The sequence below is a fragment of the Anopheles cruzii genome, chromosome 3 (assembly GCF_943734635.1).
Source record: "Anopheles cruzii chromosome 3, idAnoCruzAS_RS32_06, whole genome shotgun sequence".
Lineage (NCBI taxonomy): Eukaryota > Metazoa > Arthropoda > Insecta > Diptera > Culicidae > Anopheles > Anopheles cruzii.
This window is the reverse complement of record NC_069145.1, coordinates 10488885-10507422: the sequence shown is the minus strand read 5'-3', so window position 1 is coordinate 10507422 and position 18538 is coordinate 10488885. Positions and strand designations below refer to the sequence as shown.

At 49.5% G+C, this 18538-nt stretch overlaps 6 protein-coding genes across 6 annotated transcripts; 3 read left to right on the top strand and 3 right to left on the bottom strand.

Moving 5' to 3' along the window:
- Positions 1-576: 576 nt before the first annotated feature.
- Positions 577-2155, top strand: LOC128269814 (putative serine protease K12H4.7). The gene is made up of 2 exons (XM_053007217.1): positions 577-989; positions 1057-2155. Exons 1-2 carry the CDS (start codon positions 577-579, stop codon positions 2153-2155), a joined length of 1512 nt encoding a protein of 503 aa, XP_052863177.1.
- A 427-nt stretch (positions 2156-2582) lies between these two features.
- Positions 2583-3904, top strand: LOC128273327 (uncharacterized). The gene is made up of 2 exons (XM_053011268.1): positions 2583-2655; positions 2715-3904. Exons 1-2 carry the CDS (start codon positions 2639-2641, stop codon positions 3730-3732), a joined length of 1035 nt encoding a protein of 344 aa, XP_052867228.1. The 5' UTR covers positions 2583-2638; the 3' UTR covers positions 3733-3904.
- A 569-nt stretch (positions 3905-4473) lies between these two features.
- LOC128269812 (uncharacterized) lies at positions 4474-5579 on the bottom strand. The gene is made up of 2 exons (XM_053007216.1): positions 5563-5579; positions 4474-5488 (listed from the first exon to the last, which is right to left on the bottom strand). Exons 1-2 carry the CDS (start codon positions 5577-5579, stop codon positions 4474-4476), a joined length of 1032 nt encoding a protein of 343 aa, XP_052863176.1.
- Positions 5580-7473: 1894 nt separating this feature from the next.
- On the bottom strand, positions 7474-8699 carry LOC128273524 (leucine-rich repeat-containing protein 57-like). Its single transcript, XM_053011504.1, has 2 exons — positions 8611-8699; positions 7474-8537 (listed from the first exon to the last, which is right to left on the bottom strand). The coding sequence occupies exons 1-2, from the start codon at positions 8625-8627 to the stop codon at positions 7523-7525; spliced, it is 1032 nt and encodes a 343-aa protein (XP_052867464.1). The 5' UTR covers positions 8628-8699; the 3' UTR covers positions 7474-7522.
- Positions 8700-10467: 1768 nt separating this feature from the next.
- Positions 10468-12014, top strand: LOC128269811 (uncharacterized). The gene is made up of 3 exons (XM_053007215.1): positions 10468-10523; positions 10590-11175; positions 11573-12014. The coding sequence occupies exons 1-3, from the start codon at positions 10510-10512 to the stop codon at positions 12005-12007; spliced, it is 1035 nt and encodes a 344-aa protein (XP_052863175.1). The 5' UTR covers positions 10468-10509; the 3' UTR covers positions 12008-12014.
- Positions 12015-14089: 2075 nt separating this feature from the next.
- On the bottom strand, positions 14090-16447 carry LOC128269810 (uncharacterized). Its single transcript, XM_053007214.1, has 4 exons — positions 16061-16447; positions 15857-15990; positions 14615-15791; positions 14090-14545 (listed from the first exon to the last, which is right to left on the bottom strand). The coding sequence occupies exons 1-4, from the start codon at positions 16445-16447 to the stop codon at positions 14090-14092; spliced, it is 2154 nt and encodes a 717-aa protein (XP_052863174.1).
- Positions 16448-18538: the final 2091 nt, after the last annotated feature.

Sequence of the window (18538 nt, the reverse complement as noted above, 5' to 3'; positions counted from 1 at the left end):
TAGTAAAACCAATTCCGGGCTTCTCATCTGTAATACCAAATAGTAAACATATGGTGCGAAGCATCAGGTTGAGCATGACCACGATTGAGTAGGATTATACATTTCAATTCGTTCTTATCCTCATACGACTTGCAGATACGATTCAGTCTGTTCCTCTAGCGCTGGCGTCAGAATAACCCTTTGATGAGTAATAGACGTTTTGATGATAGAACAAACAGCAAGCCAGAGTTCATACCTGTTGGCGTCATTGCTACTCCTATAGGCATTGCTTCATCTGTACAAACCGGAAGATAGATAGGCGCTATCGATATCGCTGGCTTTGGATTGCCGAACCAAAGCAATGTCATGAATTCGGTGTCCTCAACAATACCATCCACGGTCGGACATTGGCTTTAATTTTGACTTTATCACCCCGACCATCTCTGGCGCGAATGGTCAGCGAATTATGGCCCCCAATCAAACGATGAGCGGACAGTGTTGTCTGCAATCGGTGGCGGCATCCTACAACTTTCCGGGTCTCATGGTCTCATTAAATACCGGTACCGGTACAGCCACGGCACGCATTAGTTGGCCAGAATGGCATTCTGGAAGTCGTTCGTATTCGCGTTAGCCCTGCTGGCACTGGTGGCCAGCGGGCTGGAGATTCAGAAAAATACTCGTGCCCTGAAGGGGCTGCAGGGACACCTGGCTCAGCCGACCATACCGGAGGCGTACTACGATCCACCGAAAAATAGTCGCGTAATTGGGGCTCGCTTCCGCACTCGGATCGATCACTTTGATCCCCAGAATCGGGACACGTTCGAATTCAGCTACTACTCGAACGACGAGTTCTACCAGCCCGGCGGACCGATTTTCATCTTCGTCGGTGGAAACTTCCAGCTATCGACGTACTACATCGAGCATGGCCTGCTGTACGATACGGCGGCCCAGACTGGTGCTTGGCTATTTACTAACGAGCACCGGTACTACGGTGGCAGCTCTCCTGTGGCGTAAGTACTGGTTCAAGTAATACCGCAAGCGTCGAGGGAGTTTAGAGTACCGTTTCGGATGTTTCAGTGACTACTCGACCGAGAACCTGCGCTTCCTGCACAGCGAGCAGGTGCTGACGGATTTGATCGAATGGATCGATCACTTGCGCCGCGAGGTGGTCCAAGATCCGGATGCCAGGGTGGTCCTGATGGGCACGGGATACGGCGGTGCTCTGGCCACGTGGGCCCGTCAACGTTTCCCGAACATCGTCAGCGGTGCCTGGGGTGCCGGAGCGACGGTGCTGGCCAGTTTCGATTTTCAGGAGCATGCGGCCGATGTTAGCGAGCTCATCCGTCGGTTCGGCGGTGACGAGTGTTACAACACGCTGTGGGTAGCGTTCCGCACGGCCCAGTATTTGATCGATGCCGGATGGGACGAGACGGTAACGACGCTGCTCAACACCTGCGAACCGATCGAGCCGGATAACCTGCTGGACCAGGAGACGCTGTTCTTCCACCTGAAGCTGGCCATTCAAGAGGCAGTGTTCGCGGAGCAGAACACTACGCGCATCGGCGAGCTGTGCGAGAGTATGGTGAACTCCTCGGAAACGACCGCTCTTGGGGGCCTGGCGAGCTGGCTGAGTGTGTACTATGCCACGTTGCCCTGCAATCCGTTTGATTTCGACACAAACATGGCCGCGGGCCAGGTACTTGAGCCCGGCGCGGCGGAAAATGCCGTCCTCGGACTGCGTCAGACCCAGTACCAGGTGTGTACCGAGTTCGGCTGGTTCCGGACGACCGACGACGATAGCCAGCCCTTCGGGGACCGTGTGACGATGCACTTCTTCCTCGAGGCGTGCCGGGCCCTGTTCGGTGACTGGGTCACCGATGCCGTCATCTACGATGGGGTGCGCTTGACGAACCTGCACTACGGTGGGCAGGATCCAAGGTCGACGAACGTGATGTTTAGTAACGGCGAGTTCGACTCCAATCGCTTGGTATCGATCACGAACTACAGCAACACGTTCAGTTATGCGTACGTTGTGCCGCTTGCGTTTGCCTATTCGGAAATTTACTCGATCGACGAGGGCGATTCGCCTGAACTAGTCGCAATCAAGATCAGCATTCAGCAGTACATTGGGCTCTGGCTCGAAACTAGCCCGGTTGACCCACGTGCTGTATCCTGAATCCAGCACAGAACCGTCAGAGGGTCATGACCAAATGATCTACTCTATTTTCACTATAAATAAAGAATTGGGCAAAAATATGGCCTTGAATAGTTATATTTATAGCTTTTTGCAATTCTTCAGTTTTACGATTGAGCTATCGGCGCTCTGCCCGTTGTGCCAGATATTTGAGGTCGACTGCGATGCTCATCTACTGTGCCAGATTGTCGATGTGTTGTTTCCCGGTGGTTGTGTAGCGTTTATATACACGGAATGTTCCATACTAAAGGCTTTTGATAACGCCGCCTTGCAATGGACCAACTATCAAGCCGGGGCAACGACAATTTACGCCAAACGCTTACGTCGACTGATCTTTAAACCGGCCGGTTGGTTCTTATCAGCGACATGTAGCGCCCATGTAGGCAGAGGCTTCAAGTCGTTACTGGAGTCAAGATCTGTTTCGCCCGCCTTCAAACCTGTCTGATCATTGCAATTAAAACAAGTATGAGGAACTACGGAAGGTAAGCTGGAAGAACCTCTCGAGTGGTCTTGGAAGACTGGTTAACTGTTCGATTTGTAGTTGTTTCCTGTTGCTCCTGGCCGTTGTTTCGACTTCATCCGCCCTCGTGTACCAGTGTGAACCAGGAACGGGTCCGACTTTATGCAGAATCACCAATTTTGTGTACAGCGAAGGGCTGCAACCGCTGCCGGTGGTGAACCTTTCGAACAGTGTCAACAGCATTCAAGTTTACTACCAGCGGAACTACTCCAAACGAAAAGCGGAGTTCAGCGTTTACGATGCGACGCTTCACGAGACCGTATTCCGTAGGCCGACCTCGGTGATGATTTTTAACTGCTACCTGCAGAGTGTGGTGATCCCACCGAACCTTCAAGTGGGCGATTTCTTCAGCAACAACATCAACACAATAGAAACCGATCGCAAAATGACGTACGATCTACGCTATCTGGATGTGTCGCACAACAGTTTGTCGGAGTTGAAGAACCTCAGCGTGCTGGTGCAGCTTCAGACCCTGAATCTGGAGGAGAACCAGATTGCGACGCTCGTTCCGGAAACGTTTGCCAGTATGCGTAACCTCTCGGTGCTGTACGTTGGGTCTAATTCGATCGTTCAGATCGACCTGAAGATGCTGCCAAAAAGTTTGACGTTCTTGAGCATATTTCGGAATGAGCTGACGGAGCTGGAGTTCGCCGGTGTTTCGATGCGCGTCCTGCGGATGCTGGACATCGAGAGCAACAATCTGGTGTCGCTCGATGTGAAGGCGATGCTGGCGGCCGCACCGTCCCTCGAGCTGGTCACGATTGAATTCAACCTATTCTCGAAAGCGGAAGCCGAACGAATTATTGCCGAACTTCGGGGCCACAATGTTACGTACTACACACCCGCGGGTGATCCAGAACCGAACTCCATCAACTATTGTGACGCTGGCGAATATGAGGTCGAGCGTGTATGTTTCGATGAGTCGTTGCTTGCATCCCGCTCATTTACGAAAGCGATCGTCCTGCTCCTGATCGCGGTCGTAGTGGTCGGTGTGTTTGTACTTAGTGTTCGCTGGGTTTGGCATCAAATGCGGTACTAATGCTGGAGGTATCGATACTCTACAGCAATGAGGCATGAAGTCTAGTGTTTTGTAGAATACGGTGCGATACATAAATTCGATTGTGATAAATTAACAGTGTTGAAATAAACTCTCTACGATAGTTAGATACTGTCCCACACGAAAGTGGGATACTGGTACGTACTTAACGGTCGCTGCCCTCGACTAGCATCGAGAGAGCATTCGAGTTATGGAGTCTCTGCAAACACCCTTCTAGAACGCATTAATGTCCTGCGTCGATTTGGTGTGGCCATTTTGGTTTTCCACACGACGTGGTGATTTCGATAGAGCATCGGAAAGGTTTCTTCAGCACTAAAATCGAAACGGAGACTCTGAAATCCTAAGATCTTCACTGTTTGGAACTCTCGTGCAACAGGTTTCGGGACCTGACGAAATGGACTTGTTTCGATCGCTGCTCTAATCGGTGCTCGAACGGTAGGAGCCTGGCTTAGCTTCTCTTAATCATGTACATATTTGTGCATTTTCCGAGTCCACTACACAATCGATGAAAACTCAATAAAATACTCATGTAAACCTGAAACTTCACGTAGGTATAATAACAGGTCTTACATAGAGCAACATCTTCTTTCGCAGCTATTTTTATTGTACTTAACAATATATCAGATGCGTCAGTAGTTGTTTTAGCTCAAAGGTAACGATACTTTTCCTTGCGAGGCAACCCCTGCACTGAAGATGTCTTTAAGATCAATGCCAACGGAAACACTACTTCGTTTGAAGCTTTCGCCACAAAAACCATGCGGACACAGCTGCTCCAAACAGCACCAACGGCACCAGGCAGAAGAAGAATATTTGTGTTAACCATTCACCCCAACCAGGCTTGATGCTGTCCTTGGGAATACAAACATAGTGTATTCTAACCTCCGATTCCGAACACGTCCAGTCTTCAGGATTTTCCATGCTGTAGTACGCAATGTTGTGGCGATTCAGTACGCTCACAATCTGTTCCAGCTTTTCGAGGCTTATCGGGTTGTGACCGATGGAAAACAACTTAAGTTTTGGCGATCGCTCCACAAGAGCAGTTATGTTCAGCACTGTGAGCTCGTTCCGTTGTACGTTCAAGTCTTCCAGTTGCGGGAAGCGAACATCTTCAAAGTTTAGCTTTGCTAGACTATTTCGATCCATCCGTAACAGCGTCAGACTACCAGGGAGAGTCTTCAGATCGAGTTCATGGAGGCCATTGCTGGAGACAGTAAGATGCTGCAAACGGGTCATCTTGGCAAATAGTCCTGCTGGTATTGACTGAAATCGACAACTGGACAGGTGCAGCGTTTCCAGTGCTGCAAAATGGCTAATGTTCTTGGGGTTTAGTCCATAGTTACCATTTAAGTCGAGGTAACGGAGAGCATAAGACTGACTCGGATCGATAACGACTCCCGACAATTGGTTGCTGGCAAAATCACCGTATTGCAAGTTACGCGGCATTTCAAGTGAAGTCATCATGGAATAGGTAATCTCAACCGCTATCGGCATCTCGAGCTGACGATGTAGCAGCGCATCGTAAAAGATGATTGATTCTGTCCTCGGCTTGTAAAATGGCATCACGAACCGAACTTCTTTCGTGTCCGGATGCAGCTCGAACAGTGGTATGTCCTCTCCCGGCTCGTACTTGAATTGATGAAGTGTGCAGACAAATGCTTCCGATCCACCGACGCACCGTCGTGCATGATTCGCACTGCAGCAACCGAGTGCAGTCGTCAGAAAGACCACGTTTAGAACACTGCAAGGCAGATGGTACGCAAAAGAAATACATTATGCTCCGGAATCGATGTGGAAACTAACGTGGTCGCTAACTTTGTGAAATATCCCATTGCGAGGCTAATTTCAGCAAGGCCACAATCAAACTGAGAGAAACACTTGACGTTACTGCAGACAGCATTAAATTATTTTGGTTGATTTGAGCGACTTATATCCTGCCGCTGGTTGATAAAGACTAGAAGTGCTCCGAAATACTGCTCCGATAAGGCAACATAAATCGTGAAGGGTAGTGAACAGAAAAGAAGTAGAAATATTGTGATAAAAAGAAACTCCGGCGTCACTAGTACAGCCAATGCGAAGCAATGTTGTTCCTCTCGCTCAAGGGTCACATAAGCGAAGATAACTCAGTTTGTTATTTGCAAGCGTAGTGTGAAGTGGTTTATTTGAAACCGCGATGTACGAATTCTCCAGTTCAACGCCAATCATGGGGAGAGTGCTTATGTAGGTACTCTCAGAAGGTTTCGTTTGAATTCAATTGACACTAAAGAGCAGATTTCCCCTTTAGTTTGTTCTACTTCGTTACATTGGTGTCCGGCGAAGGAAATCAAACAGTTTGGGAGCATCACTGTGATCCTGGTTCGGAGTTGTTTGCCTGTTCCGTGGCCACTTTTACTTACAAACCTGGAGAGAACCATTCGCGGCTCATCGTACCGGACGGGCTACGAAAGGTTCGACTGCTTTTTCCGTGGGACAAGCTCCTAGCGCGTGACAAAATTCTGGCATACGATAGGGTGCTGCATGCCGAACTGGACCATCCACGAGCAGTCAGAATTCGATTTTCGCGAATTAGTGTGCTAGAGATTCCGATGGATTTGGAGTACGCCGACTTCAAAGGCAATCCAATTAAAAAAATGATTGCTCCTGAACCGCATGAAGTGGACGCTGAATACTCGCTACGCTATCTGGATCTAGCGAATAATGGTAATCTAGAAAATATTGGCAGCATAAGCGTCCTGGTGAACCTTGAGACACTAAGTCTACATTCCAATTCACTGGAAACTTTCGACGAGAAGATTTTCCAGCGCATGACAAAGCTTCACACTTTGTGGCTAGCAAGAAATAATTTCATACAACTTCAATTATCGCTGTTACCACTTTCGCTGGTGAATCTTGATCTCACAGGGAACTATCGAATGACGAATCTAAACCTTAGCAAAGCACATTTGCCCAAGCTCGAAATTCTGTCGCTGAAAGGAAATAGGTTTTCCAATTTGAACGTCAGTGGGTTACGATTGGCCCTACCCAATCTAAAGGCATTACATATTGTGGGAAATAATTTCAATTACATCGTGGAGAACGCTCTGGTAGCAGCCCTGCAGGATGCAGGCATTAGGTACGATGATTTCGAAAAGGGGCTACCGAACACCGACAAATATCTCAACGATTTAAAACACCATCTAGAAGTCGAAAGTCACATCCTGCGTGATGTTCTATTTGCCTTGGTGACCGCGGCAGTAAATTTAGGCCTCGTCATATGGGTGGGCCATCGCATTTGGCAGGCGAGGAAAGTGGCCACAGTTCAAACGGCGCGACAGTGATCGACGACATTTCAACTCTTTGGGGTTATTTAGACATAAACTGTGCAATTTGTTTGATAGGTTTCGAAGTTTAGCAATCAAGATTATGTTATGGAGGATGCCCCATTAAATAGATAGAAAATGTAACAATAAAATTTACATTTCAAAATTATTCAATTCATCGATTTAGTTGGACAAGTGACGAGATTTTTTTTCGGATGCAAAATTTTAAAAATAATCGTAAAAGGTGTTGCGGTGGCCGGTGGCCAGGTAATGTCATTAGCTAGTAGTCTTTTTAGGTCGTCCAGAAGGATAAATGCGACGACGTAGATCTCGTTTGCTACGGAGCGACTGCAGCGATGCAGGCAGATTCGGTATCTTTTGGTATTCTGTTGTTTATTTGTTTTATTTTGATTTATCAATTTTCCTTGTGTGAATCTGCGAAGAAGAACTCGACTCGATTGTTGTTGAGCTAAGCCCTACTTCCGCTGAAACTTTCGCCACAAATGCCATCCGGACAGAGCTGCTCCAAACAGCACCAACGGCACCAGGCAGAAGAAGAATATTTGTGTTAACCATTCACCCCAACCAGGCTTGATGCTGTCCTTGGGAATACAAATGCCACGTATTCTAACCTCCGATTCCGAACACGTCCAGTCTTCAGGATGTTCCATGCGGTAGTACGCAATGTTGTGGCGATTCAGTACGCTCACAATGTGGTCCAACTTTTCGAAGCTTATTGGGTTGTGACCGATAGAAAACAACTTCAACTTCGGCGAACGCTCCACAAGAGCAGTTATGTTCAGCACTGTGAGCTCGTTTCGTTGTACGTTCAAGTCTTCCAGTTGCGGGAAGCGAACATCTTCAAAGTTTAGCTTTGCTAGACTATTTCGATCCATCCGTAACAGCGTCAGACTACCAGGGAGAGTCTTAAACTCGATTTCTTTAAGACGGTTACCGGAGATAGTGAGATGCTGCAGCCGGGTCATCGTGGAGAACAATCCCGCTGGTAATGTTTTCCAATCGCTATTTGACATGTGCAGCGTTTCGAGTTCCACAAAGTGGCTAATGTTGGCAGGGTTTAGTTCATAGTTGCCGTTCAAATTAAGATAGCGCATAGCATAAGATTGACCCGAATCAACATCGATTCTTGACAATCGGTTGTTGGCAAAGTCACCGTATTGCAGATTAGGTGGCATTTCAAGCACGCTCAGCATGGAGTTAGTGATCCCGACAGCTAACGGCATTCCTAGTTGACGATGAAGTACAGCATCGTAGACAGTGATTGATTGTTCCTCCGGCGTGTAGAATGGTTTTACGAACTCAACTGCTTTTGTACCGGGCTGCAGATCGAACAGTGGAATATCCTGACCCGGCTCGTACTTGAATTGATAAAGAGCGCAGACAAATGCTTCCGATCCACTGATGCACTGTCGTGCATGATTCGCACTACAGCAACTGAGCGCAGTCGTCAGAAAGATCACGTTTAGAACACTGCAAGGCAGATGGCACACAAAAGAATTAAGTTATCATCCAGAAATGATGTGGAAACTATCAGGGCGCTCACTTTGTGAAGTATCCCATTGCGAGGAAAATTTCAAGTCGACCACGACCGAGTTGAGCATTCTATTCAAGCTACTGATGGTGACTGAGTTGGAGTGCATACAGCGCCGTTTGATAAGCCTTCGTGCTTCCGTAGACAAGACCAGACTTTGCACCAGCACTAGTACTGCAACCTTATCAGACATAATTTTCGCCGACATTAAGGAAACTGCGGACTTGTTGTCCGCTTTGGCGTTGCCTTGGCCTATGCTCAATGGCATGCTGATATATACACTGATCTGAGTGACTTCCATCCTTTTACTGGCAGAGAAAAACAAAAGAGATAAAAAACTGCACCAAAATACTTGAGATAAGCCAACCCAAAACGTTCTTGAAAAAACCAAAATTATATGGACAAAAGGAATCCTAAGAGCTGCAAAATGGCTGGCAAATGGCGAAATGGCTTAAGTTAGTTTCATAGTTGCAAGCGAAGCTCGAGGTAGTCGATTACGAGCACTAAAGTGCCTGGATGGCTAGAGTGATAAAGTATGTACAAGATTCAGTCTATTAGATGGTCTGTTAAGCAATCGTTTCGTCCTCAGTTTAGTGTGCTTTGTGGCATTAGTGTTTGGCGATGGAAGCCACGTCGCTTGGGAGCATCGTTGCGATCCTGGTTCGGAGATATTCGCCTGCTCGTTTGCAAATTTTATTTACAAACCTGGCGAGAACCATTCGCGGCTCATCATACCTGACGCAGTACGGAAGGTTCGACTGCTTTATCCAAATGACAAGGTTCTAGAGAACCGTGACGGAATCGCAACATACGATGCGGTACTACACGCGGCGTTAAATCGCCCACGAGCAATATTTATAACTGCAGCCGATTTTCAAGCGATCGAGATTCCGGTGGATTTGGAGTACGCCGACTTCCAAGCCGATGGCATCGCAGAGGTAATCGTTCCAGTGCCTGACGATGCGGATACTGAGTATTTGTTACGTTTTCTCAATCTAGCGTTTAATGCGGTCGCTAATATTGACAGTTTGAGCCAGCTGGTGAACCTGGAAACCATTAATTTGGAACACAATCGTATTGAAACTATTGGCGAGAACGTTTTCCGTCGCATGGGCAAGCTGACGACTCTGGTGCTAGCGGGTTGTGGGTTAAATAGTCTAAACTTGCCCCACCTTCCACCATCGCTGGTGATGTTGGGTATCGCTGGAAACGGTATGGACAAATTAGATTTCAACAGCGCGAGCCTCCCGGCTTTGGAATTACTATCGGCAAGAAATAACAGGCTCACCAGTTTAGATATCGGCGCATTATGGGTAGCCGCACCAAACCTAAAGCTCCTGCAAATTGCCAACAACATGTTTTGCAGTAATGTGACGGCTAATCTGATGGCAGCGCTGCGAAAGGCTGCCTTATTACATGATAACTTTGCGAACGATTACTTGTATGGATGTAAAAGTGGAAAATAGAGTCTTATAATTTTGGGACATTACAAACGATAAAAGTGAGAAAATAAACGGGCTGGGGAGCATGTGGCTCACTATGGTGCTTTGATGATCACAATGATCTTTTCATTTTACCAAAGTAGTAAGGCAATGATGGTTGTAGAAGTAGAAGTAGAAGTGACGATTGCCACTGACTCCTCTGGATTATTTTGGTTGTTTCGAGTTCATGTGTTTTTGTTGATAGATAAAAAATGTTCAAGTGGTGCGTTACATATTGTTCGGACAAGGCAACGCAAACTCACTGGGAAAGAAGGCAAGATAAGAAAACTCTGGTGCGTATCATACATATTTTATATGATCCAAATGTCGAAGAGCGAACCATAGAAAGAGTAGTCTGCTGTAAGCAACCGTAGCGAGCAGTGGCCAGTGTATAGTTTTGAGTCATCGAAGATTCCCATCGACGCTCTCCATGGATAGAGCTTTGTATGTATTACGATCCGCTTGATGAAATCCAATTGCGACAAATTGATCAATCCACTTCGTTGGCAGGTTGTTGTTCTTCGTGGCAATGGTGGTGGCCGGCGATGGAAATCACACAGTTTGGGAGCATCACTGTGATCCTGGTTCGGAGGTGTTTGCATGTTCCGTGGCCTCTTTTATTTACAGTCCTGGGGAGAACCATTCGCAACTCATCGTACCGGACGGAGTACGAAAAGTTCGACTACTTTATCCGTGGGAGAAGATCATAAGCGAACGCGTCAAAATTCTTGCATACGATAAGGTGCTGCATGCCGAATTGAACCATCCACGAGCGATACACATCAATTTAGGTGACATTCGCACGATCGAGATTCCGAAGGATTTGGAATATGCCGAGTTACAGGCAAACAAGATTGAAAAAGTGATTGCTCCAAAACCTCGTCTAGCGGGCGCTAAATACTCGCTACGATATCTGGATCTGGCACGAAACCGTTTAGACGACATTGCCAACTTAAGCGCACTGGTGAACCTGGAAACCCTCAACTTGCAGCATAATCCTTTAGAATCGTTTGACACACAAATGTTCCAATTTTTTGCAAATCTAAGCACCCTGGTGCTGACGGGTTGCTGGCTAACGAACCTCGATTTGCAACAGGTTACACCATCGCTGGTGTTACCAATAGCCGCGGCTATTGGTAGAGCCAGCTAGCCGCCACAACACATCACAACAACAAAGTGACAGCCGCCGATATCGGTAGAGCCAGCTAGCCGCCAGCCAGCCAGCTAGCTTGCATGCCAGGCTGCAAACAAGCTGAAGACCCGCATACGAGCCAAGAGAGATGATCACCGATCGACTCACGAGCGAGAGAGATCATCGGTCGACACTCTCTGGGACACTCTTGGCATTACGAAAGAACCAGGAGTGATAAGCGAAACGCCGGACCAGACGGACTAATTTTGAGTCGCTTCTTTCGGGTCGCTTCTTTCGTGATCGATAATAAAGGACTTCAAGATACGGAACGGTCGCGGTGTTTGACTATTATTACCAACAGCTGGTATACCTAGGAGTCAGTTCTAACCGCCTTTCGGAAGTACATTTCGACAATGTGTATCTACCTAACCTAGAAGTGTTATCGATGAAAAGGAATGACCTCTCCAGATTGAATATATACGCCTTACGGAAGGCCGCACCTAACCTGAAGTCACTGCAGATTGCTAGAAATAATTTTGACTCCCGTGTAACTGCTGTGCTGTTGGCTGCACTACAAAACTCGACCATTCTGTACGACGATTTCGACGAACGCGGTCAAAGCTCATTTCAGTGGGACGGTGTCAGAGACCATCAGGACAGGCAGCGCCAGGAAGTGCAACACGCGTTGTGCATCTGGTCACTGGCGGTGGTAAACTTGGCCCTCTTTGCATGGGTCGGGTATCGTTTTTGGAAAACTAGAAAATCCACCGCACCAGAACCGGCGGAGCAAGCATAATACAAATAAACGGTAGCGAACCGAGTTTTGGAAGTTTTTGTTGGTGTAGAACTACTAGTTGTGCCTGTTGATTTATCGACAGATTCATACATTTCCGAAACGTGAATAAAAGTAAGCAAAGAAAATACTAACACAAACTTAATTAAAGTGCCCACTCAATCAAATACACGATAACTACGGATAACGGAAACTATCGGAGCGCTAACTTTGTGAAATATCCCATTGCGAGGCTAATTTCAGCAATGCCACAATCAAACTGAGAGAAACACTTGACGTTACTGCAGACAGCATTAAATTATTTTGGTTGATTTGAGCGACTTATATCCTGCCGCTGGTTGATAAAGACTAGAAGTGCTCCGAAATGTTGCTCCGATAAGCCAACATAAATCATGAAGGGTAGTGAACAGAAAAGAAGTAGAAATATTGTGATAAAAAGAAACTCCGGCGTCACTAGTAAAGCCAATGCGAAGCAATGTTGTTCCTCTCGGCCAAGGGTCACATTAGCGAAGATAATTCAGTTTGTTATTTGCAATCGTAGTGTGAAGTGGTTTATTTGAAACCGAGATTTGCGAATTCTCCAGTTTAACGCCAATCATGGGGAGAGTGCTTATGTAGGTACTCTCAGAAGGTTTCGCTTGAATTTAATTGTCACTAAAGAACAGATTTCACCGCTAGTTTGTTCTACTTCGTTACATTGGTGTCCGGCGAAGGAAATCAAACAGTTTGGGAGCATCACTGTGACCCTGGTTCGGAGTTGTTTGCCTGTTCCGTAGCCACTTTTATTTACAAACCTGGAGAGAACCATTCGCGGCTCATCGTACCGGACGAGGTACGTAAGGTTCGGTTGCATTACCCAGTGGACAAGGTTTCAGACCGTGACGAAATTCTGGCATACGATAGAGTTCTGCATGCCGAACTGAACCACCCGCGGGCAGTACAAATCCAGTTTTCGCAAATGAGCCTGTTAGAGATTCCGATGGATTTGGAGTACGGCGACTTCAACGGCAATTCAATTAAGAAGGTGATTGCTCTAGAACCGCGTAACGTGGAAACTGCATACTCGCTACGATATCTGGATCTGGCTGGTAACGTTTATCTGGAAAATATCGACAACATAAGTGTACTGGTGAACCTGGAGACCCTATATCTGAAAGGCAACTCACTGGACACCCTCGACGAGAAGGTTTTCCGGCGCATGACGAAACTTAGCACTTTGGGGCTTGGGAGAAACCATTTTGTTGACTTCGAGTTTTCTATGTTACCGCCCTCACTGGTGTATCTGGACTTAACATCGAACTATCTGATCACTCTGTATCTAACCAATGTACATTTGCCCGCACTCGAAATATTGTCGCTCAAAAGAAACGATATTCCCTATTTAAACGTTACCACTCTGCGATTGGCCGCACCAAAGCTGAAAGAAATACAAATTAGTGGAAACACGTTTGACTACAACGAGGAAATCGCTCTAGTTGCGGCCCTACAAGCTGCAGGCATTGCCTACGACGACTTCGAGAAGGGACCCCGGGACACCGATCAACATTTCGATGAATTGAATTACCACTTTGAGAACGAGAAACGGATCTTTCGGGATGTTGTATTTACGTTGGTGATTGCGGCCGTCAATTTGTCCCTCGTTGTTTGGGTGGCCTATCGCTTGTGGGAAATGAGAAAATCGGCGACAGATCAAACTGCGCAACAGTGATCGACGATTTTTGACGGGCTTCGAAGTGTGAAAATCTGGATCGTAATCGAGAATTGAATGGAATCTAATAGACTATTGACGAGCACACCATAATTGCAGTGTCGTCGATAGTTCAGAATTTAATTAGAATATATCTGAAACAATCAGTGAACTCGTAATGACCCGAAATATCCGAAAACCAGAAGTCGTTCCATAAAGAATACGCCGTCAGCGTGCCTCAGTGGTCATCAAGAGTTATCGTCCACTTCAACAAAACGCAACGATAAGCAATCATTTGAATGATGATGAGCCGTTTGAGTCTATTTCTATTCCACCGTGATCGTTTTTTGGTCGCGTGCCACTCTGCAACTTCAGTCAGTCCCGGGCTCGTGATCGTGTCAAGCTTTCGATCCTCGCTGTTCCGACCGGGCGGCCTCGTTGTTGATGCCGGAAGACGCACCTTCCGTCGTCACCGGCCGCAGCTGAACGAAGCGAGCCGGCTTCCGGACCGCCACCGGCTCATCGGGAGCGCCACGCGTTGCACTGTTGCTGCTGGCGTACTCGCTGATGGTGACGGCAATCGGTTTTTGGGACTTTTTCATCGTCGCCGGCCCGGTGGCCTGCGGGCAGAAGTAGTACGACGGTGGCCGAGCTGGCGGTGCCTGGGGGTTGGTCAGCTTGAACGATTCGAGCGACTCCAGCTCGGCACTGTCACCGCTAGCTTTGGCCATCTCCGAGGCCGCCACCCGGCCCATCGTGCCTTTCGCTGACTTTCGCGTCCCGTTGAGGGCCGCCTCAGCCGGGGCCACTGAAACGCTCGGCTCCCCCTTATCACCTTTGGCAGGTTGTCTTTGCTGAAATGGGAGACGTGCAATGTAGTGAGTGTTGCCCGCCGACTCGACCGTGTTCGTGGCACCCCTTACCTTCAGTTCCGCATTGTCGAACCCATTTTTGAACATCCGCTTGTGCACGGCCCGGAACTCGTCCATCAGCGCCGTGTGCCGCTCGTCCGAGATGGCCATCGTGACCGGCCGGAGACGACAGTTCTTCTCCTTCAGCCGGTTTTCCAGCTCCGTGAGGGCAGCCGCCGGACCGGCTAGGGCGGAGGCCATCGCCCCGTCGGGCGCACCACCACCCACCGCCGCGGCACTCTTCTTCTCCGCCCGCCGACGCAGTTCGTCCGATATCGCGCTGCACAGACTGTTGGTGGCCACCGCTGACTCCGCCGTTCCCGGTTGATCGGTAGCGCTTGGTTCGGCCAGGGCCAGTCCCTGCGGTGGTGGCGGTGGCGGAGCGACACTGTCCGCGAACGGAGGTGGTGGCGGTGGGATGAGTGTGTTCGATCCCGCGCCACCGATCGAGCCGGTCGATGCGCTCCGGTGCACCTCGACAATGATCGTTTTCGTTTCACTCTGTTTCGCGTCCGGGTTCACGATCGTGCCCCGCTCCGAGAACTCAATGATGGTGGTATTCTTCCGCCGGTGACCCCCGCCACTGGTGGCCACCGTCTGCGCAGGAGGTAAGGTCTGGGGAGCTGGTGGAGTAGAAACCGAGCCCGTGGGGGGCCGTTCTCCCATCGGCTTCAGCTCGCCGATGGCCGCCGTACGGCGGCGCTCGTGCGAAATGGACTCCTCGCGCACGATACTCAGCCGCTTGGACGTTTGGTCGCCCCAGCACGGGCTCTGGTCACCGTTGACGCTGCTCGCGGAGCTGTTGTAGCCGCTCGATTCACCCGGAAACAGATCGAGCCCGGCGCTCGGCCGCACGACCAGCTCGAGCACGTGCGACGACTTCATTACGCTGACCGCCTCCGAGAACGAGGCCTCGGCGAAGCTATGCCCGTTGCAGGACAGGATCTGATCGCCTGGCCGTAGGCCGGCTTCACGTGCCACGCCGCCCTCCTTCGTGAACTGCACGAAGATGCCCGGTTTCCAGTCCGGGCCCTTGCAAATCCCACAGCCCAGCTTGGTTCGGGGCGCCACGGACAGGATCACCTTCAGGTCACGCCCACAGCACGGACCGTCCTCCAGCAGCAGCAGCGTGTCCTGCGTGTCGCGAGCCAACGAGACCAGGTGCCAGGTGAGTGGATCGACGGAGCGCCTGAAAAAGGAAAGCAACAGGACCGTAAACGATAGGGCTCCTACTGGTAAACCGGAGGAACTTACTCCTTGATCGGCAGTATGCCAAGGGCCCGCACTTTCATGATCAACCGCTCCTGGTTGGCGATGAACGAGGCCAGTTCCCGGTGGACGGCATCCTCCACTTGGTACCCGTTGACGCGTACGATTTGATCTCCCACCTGCAAGAAGAACACAGGAACCAGTTAGCATGCTGTGGCCGGGTGTTCGGCCCAGTGCCTCGGTCCTCACCTTGAGACCCTGCCGGTCCGCTTCCGAGTCACGCTCGATGGCGGACACAAAGAATCCGGTCCCGTACTCGAGCCCACCCCGGATCGAGAACCCAAAATTGCCGCCGCCACCGCCGCCGCCCGTTGGCCGATGGTGGGAGGCGGTGGTGGTGTGGTTCTGGTGGGGTCGCACCAGCCGCACGATGCGTATCCGTGGCTGCTGGCTCCCGGTTACACCACCACCGGAACCACCCGTACCGACGCCTCCATCGGTCAGCGTCTTGTGGAGCGTCGATTTGTCGCGCTGCGAGCGACTCTTGGCGGTTGTCGTCCGAAGTTGGGTCGCGGTTGGGCCGACCCCCGCCGACGGGATCACCGTGCTCGATCGCGTATTGTAGTAGTCAACCATTTCTGGTCTTATTGGTGTGCTGGGTCCCAACTGTGTCCGGGAACTTGCGTCAACTGAAGAGAGAGATAGCGAGAGAAAACGGGTTAGGTGCGATGAACTATAGGGACGCGCCCGCCAAGTCCGTTGAGGACCGTCCGAAAGGGAATTCAGCTAATTGGCCCATTCGGGCCGGTGAAAATTGCGCCATCGCGGGAACGGGAAAGTCCGATGGCGTCATTCGGGGTGCGAGCGTTACGAGCGTTACACACGATAGCTACTAGTGGCTTTGTACGCACCGGGAGTGCTCTTTTTCTTGGGACTTGCGGGCACTTGCGGGTTGCTGCTAATAACACGGCTCAACGGCCAGCGTCGGGCAGAAGATCAGTTCCACCAGCGAGCACCGACGCTCCCGCTCTCTAATTATCTCACCCACGGGCGGTAGAATTACATCAGAGCGCTCAAGACCCCTTGGCTTGGCGTAAGTGTTAGTCTCAGGGATAATGTAACGAAACAGAGCTTGGGAGAAAAAAACACCGCCAGCTTGCCCCTTCAAACAGGCGAGGATCGATTGAACTCAACGAGGGTGCTCTTCATTCTTTCCCAACACCAAGCCAACACCAGGGGGCACCATGGGGCGGCCGCGCTGGAACGTGGAAGTACGGGCGTGAAGTCTGTCCCCCGCTTCGCGGCACAGCACAGCGCACCTGCAATCATCGCGTAATCGCGTGAGAATTGCGAACCTCCAAAAAGCCGCCCGGGGCATCTTCAACCCGAAACGCGTAACGCAACACACCCGCTTTCGGGGGGGCGCAGGGAACTCTGTTTTGGTCTCAGGTGCCTAGCCTCCCTTCTTCTCTCTTCGGGCACCACACGCTGATCGCCGCCGGCCAATCAAGCGGATCGCTCCGGAGCGATTGGGAAACCGGTGCCGATGCACAAAAAAATCACAAAATCTTTAAAACAGGTAGTAAATTATACCAAAATAATGGCGCAATACGCAACAATGGGTCGGAATCGATTAGGGTCGCGATCGAGTGGCGCGGTTCCGGTTGAGCAACCTCTCGCTTCCCGAACGAACCAACAACGGCGGGCGGTGTTATGTCAACCTCTCTGGACTGGCACTGGAAAGGTCGGTGGAGAAATGGGGATACGGAGGCCTTCCGGTGGCCGTTTACGATTTTTTTGGAGGGCCACGCTTTACGGGCCACGCAACGCTGACTCTGGGCTGACCGATCGCAAACGATCGATCGTACAAATCGATCAAATCCTGCCATTGATTGGGCCGGCCTGAAGACCCTCTGACCTCGATGGGCGGCGTTCGGTGCGTCTGACCGGGAAAACCAACCGGGAAGTGGGGTAACCGAGTTGGTGTGTATTTTTAATGTAGTGTGCATAAAGTGGTCGTTTAAATTGCTTGCAACCCGATTGGCATTAGGCCAAACCGGGTTTGGAGTTCCAAATAGAAAATGCAAAATTAGCGAGATCCTTTGTTTAAAAGCCCAGTGTTTTTTTTCTCTATACTTTCAAAGGCCAATCAAACCGGTTTCCGAGAAAGTTCGGTTTTGTTTTGAGTGTAAAATTGGTGAAATATTTTCGATGCTTTCGTTTCGGTCGTTTGAATTATTTAACCGGCCAAATATAAATTTGAATATGTTACAAAAACCAACATTTTTAGGTGACATAGGTTACAAAACTCGACGTCTCTTGAAGGACACTACTTCAGAGCAAAGACGTACATGCCGTCGTCCACAGTAAGGACCATATTCATTAATGTTTTGATGATCTTTCAAGTCCCTAATTGTTGATCGAAAGTCCCCAAACTCTGGGAGTTCAGTATTCTAGTTTACCAGTATTAAGGCGCTGCAAGAAGTCTTGGTCACATTTACTAAAGGATTTCTCTCTTAAATAAGATATTCGACATAGTACTATGAGTTAATGCAGCACTTCCCTGTTCAGCGCTCAGAAACTAGTTTTTCGGGGTCCGGGAAAAGCTTGCGTAAACGTGTTGAGTGTTAATATAATTGCGACGGACAGAACGGTCCAGCAGACTTAATACACTGCTCCCCTGCGGGCTACGATTGCGATGCCGAGGAGCCGAAGGCCCGGCCCCGG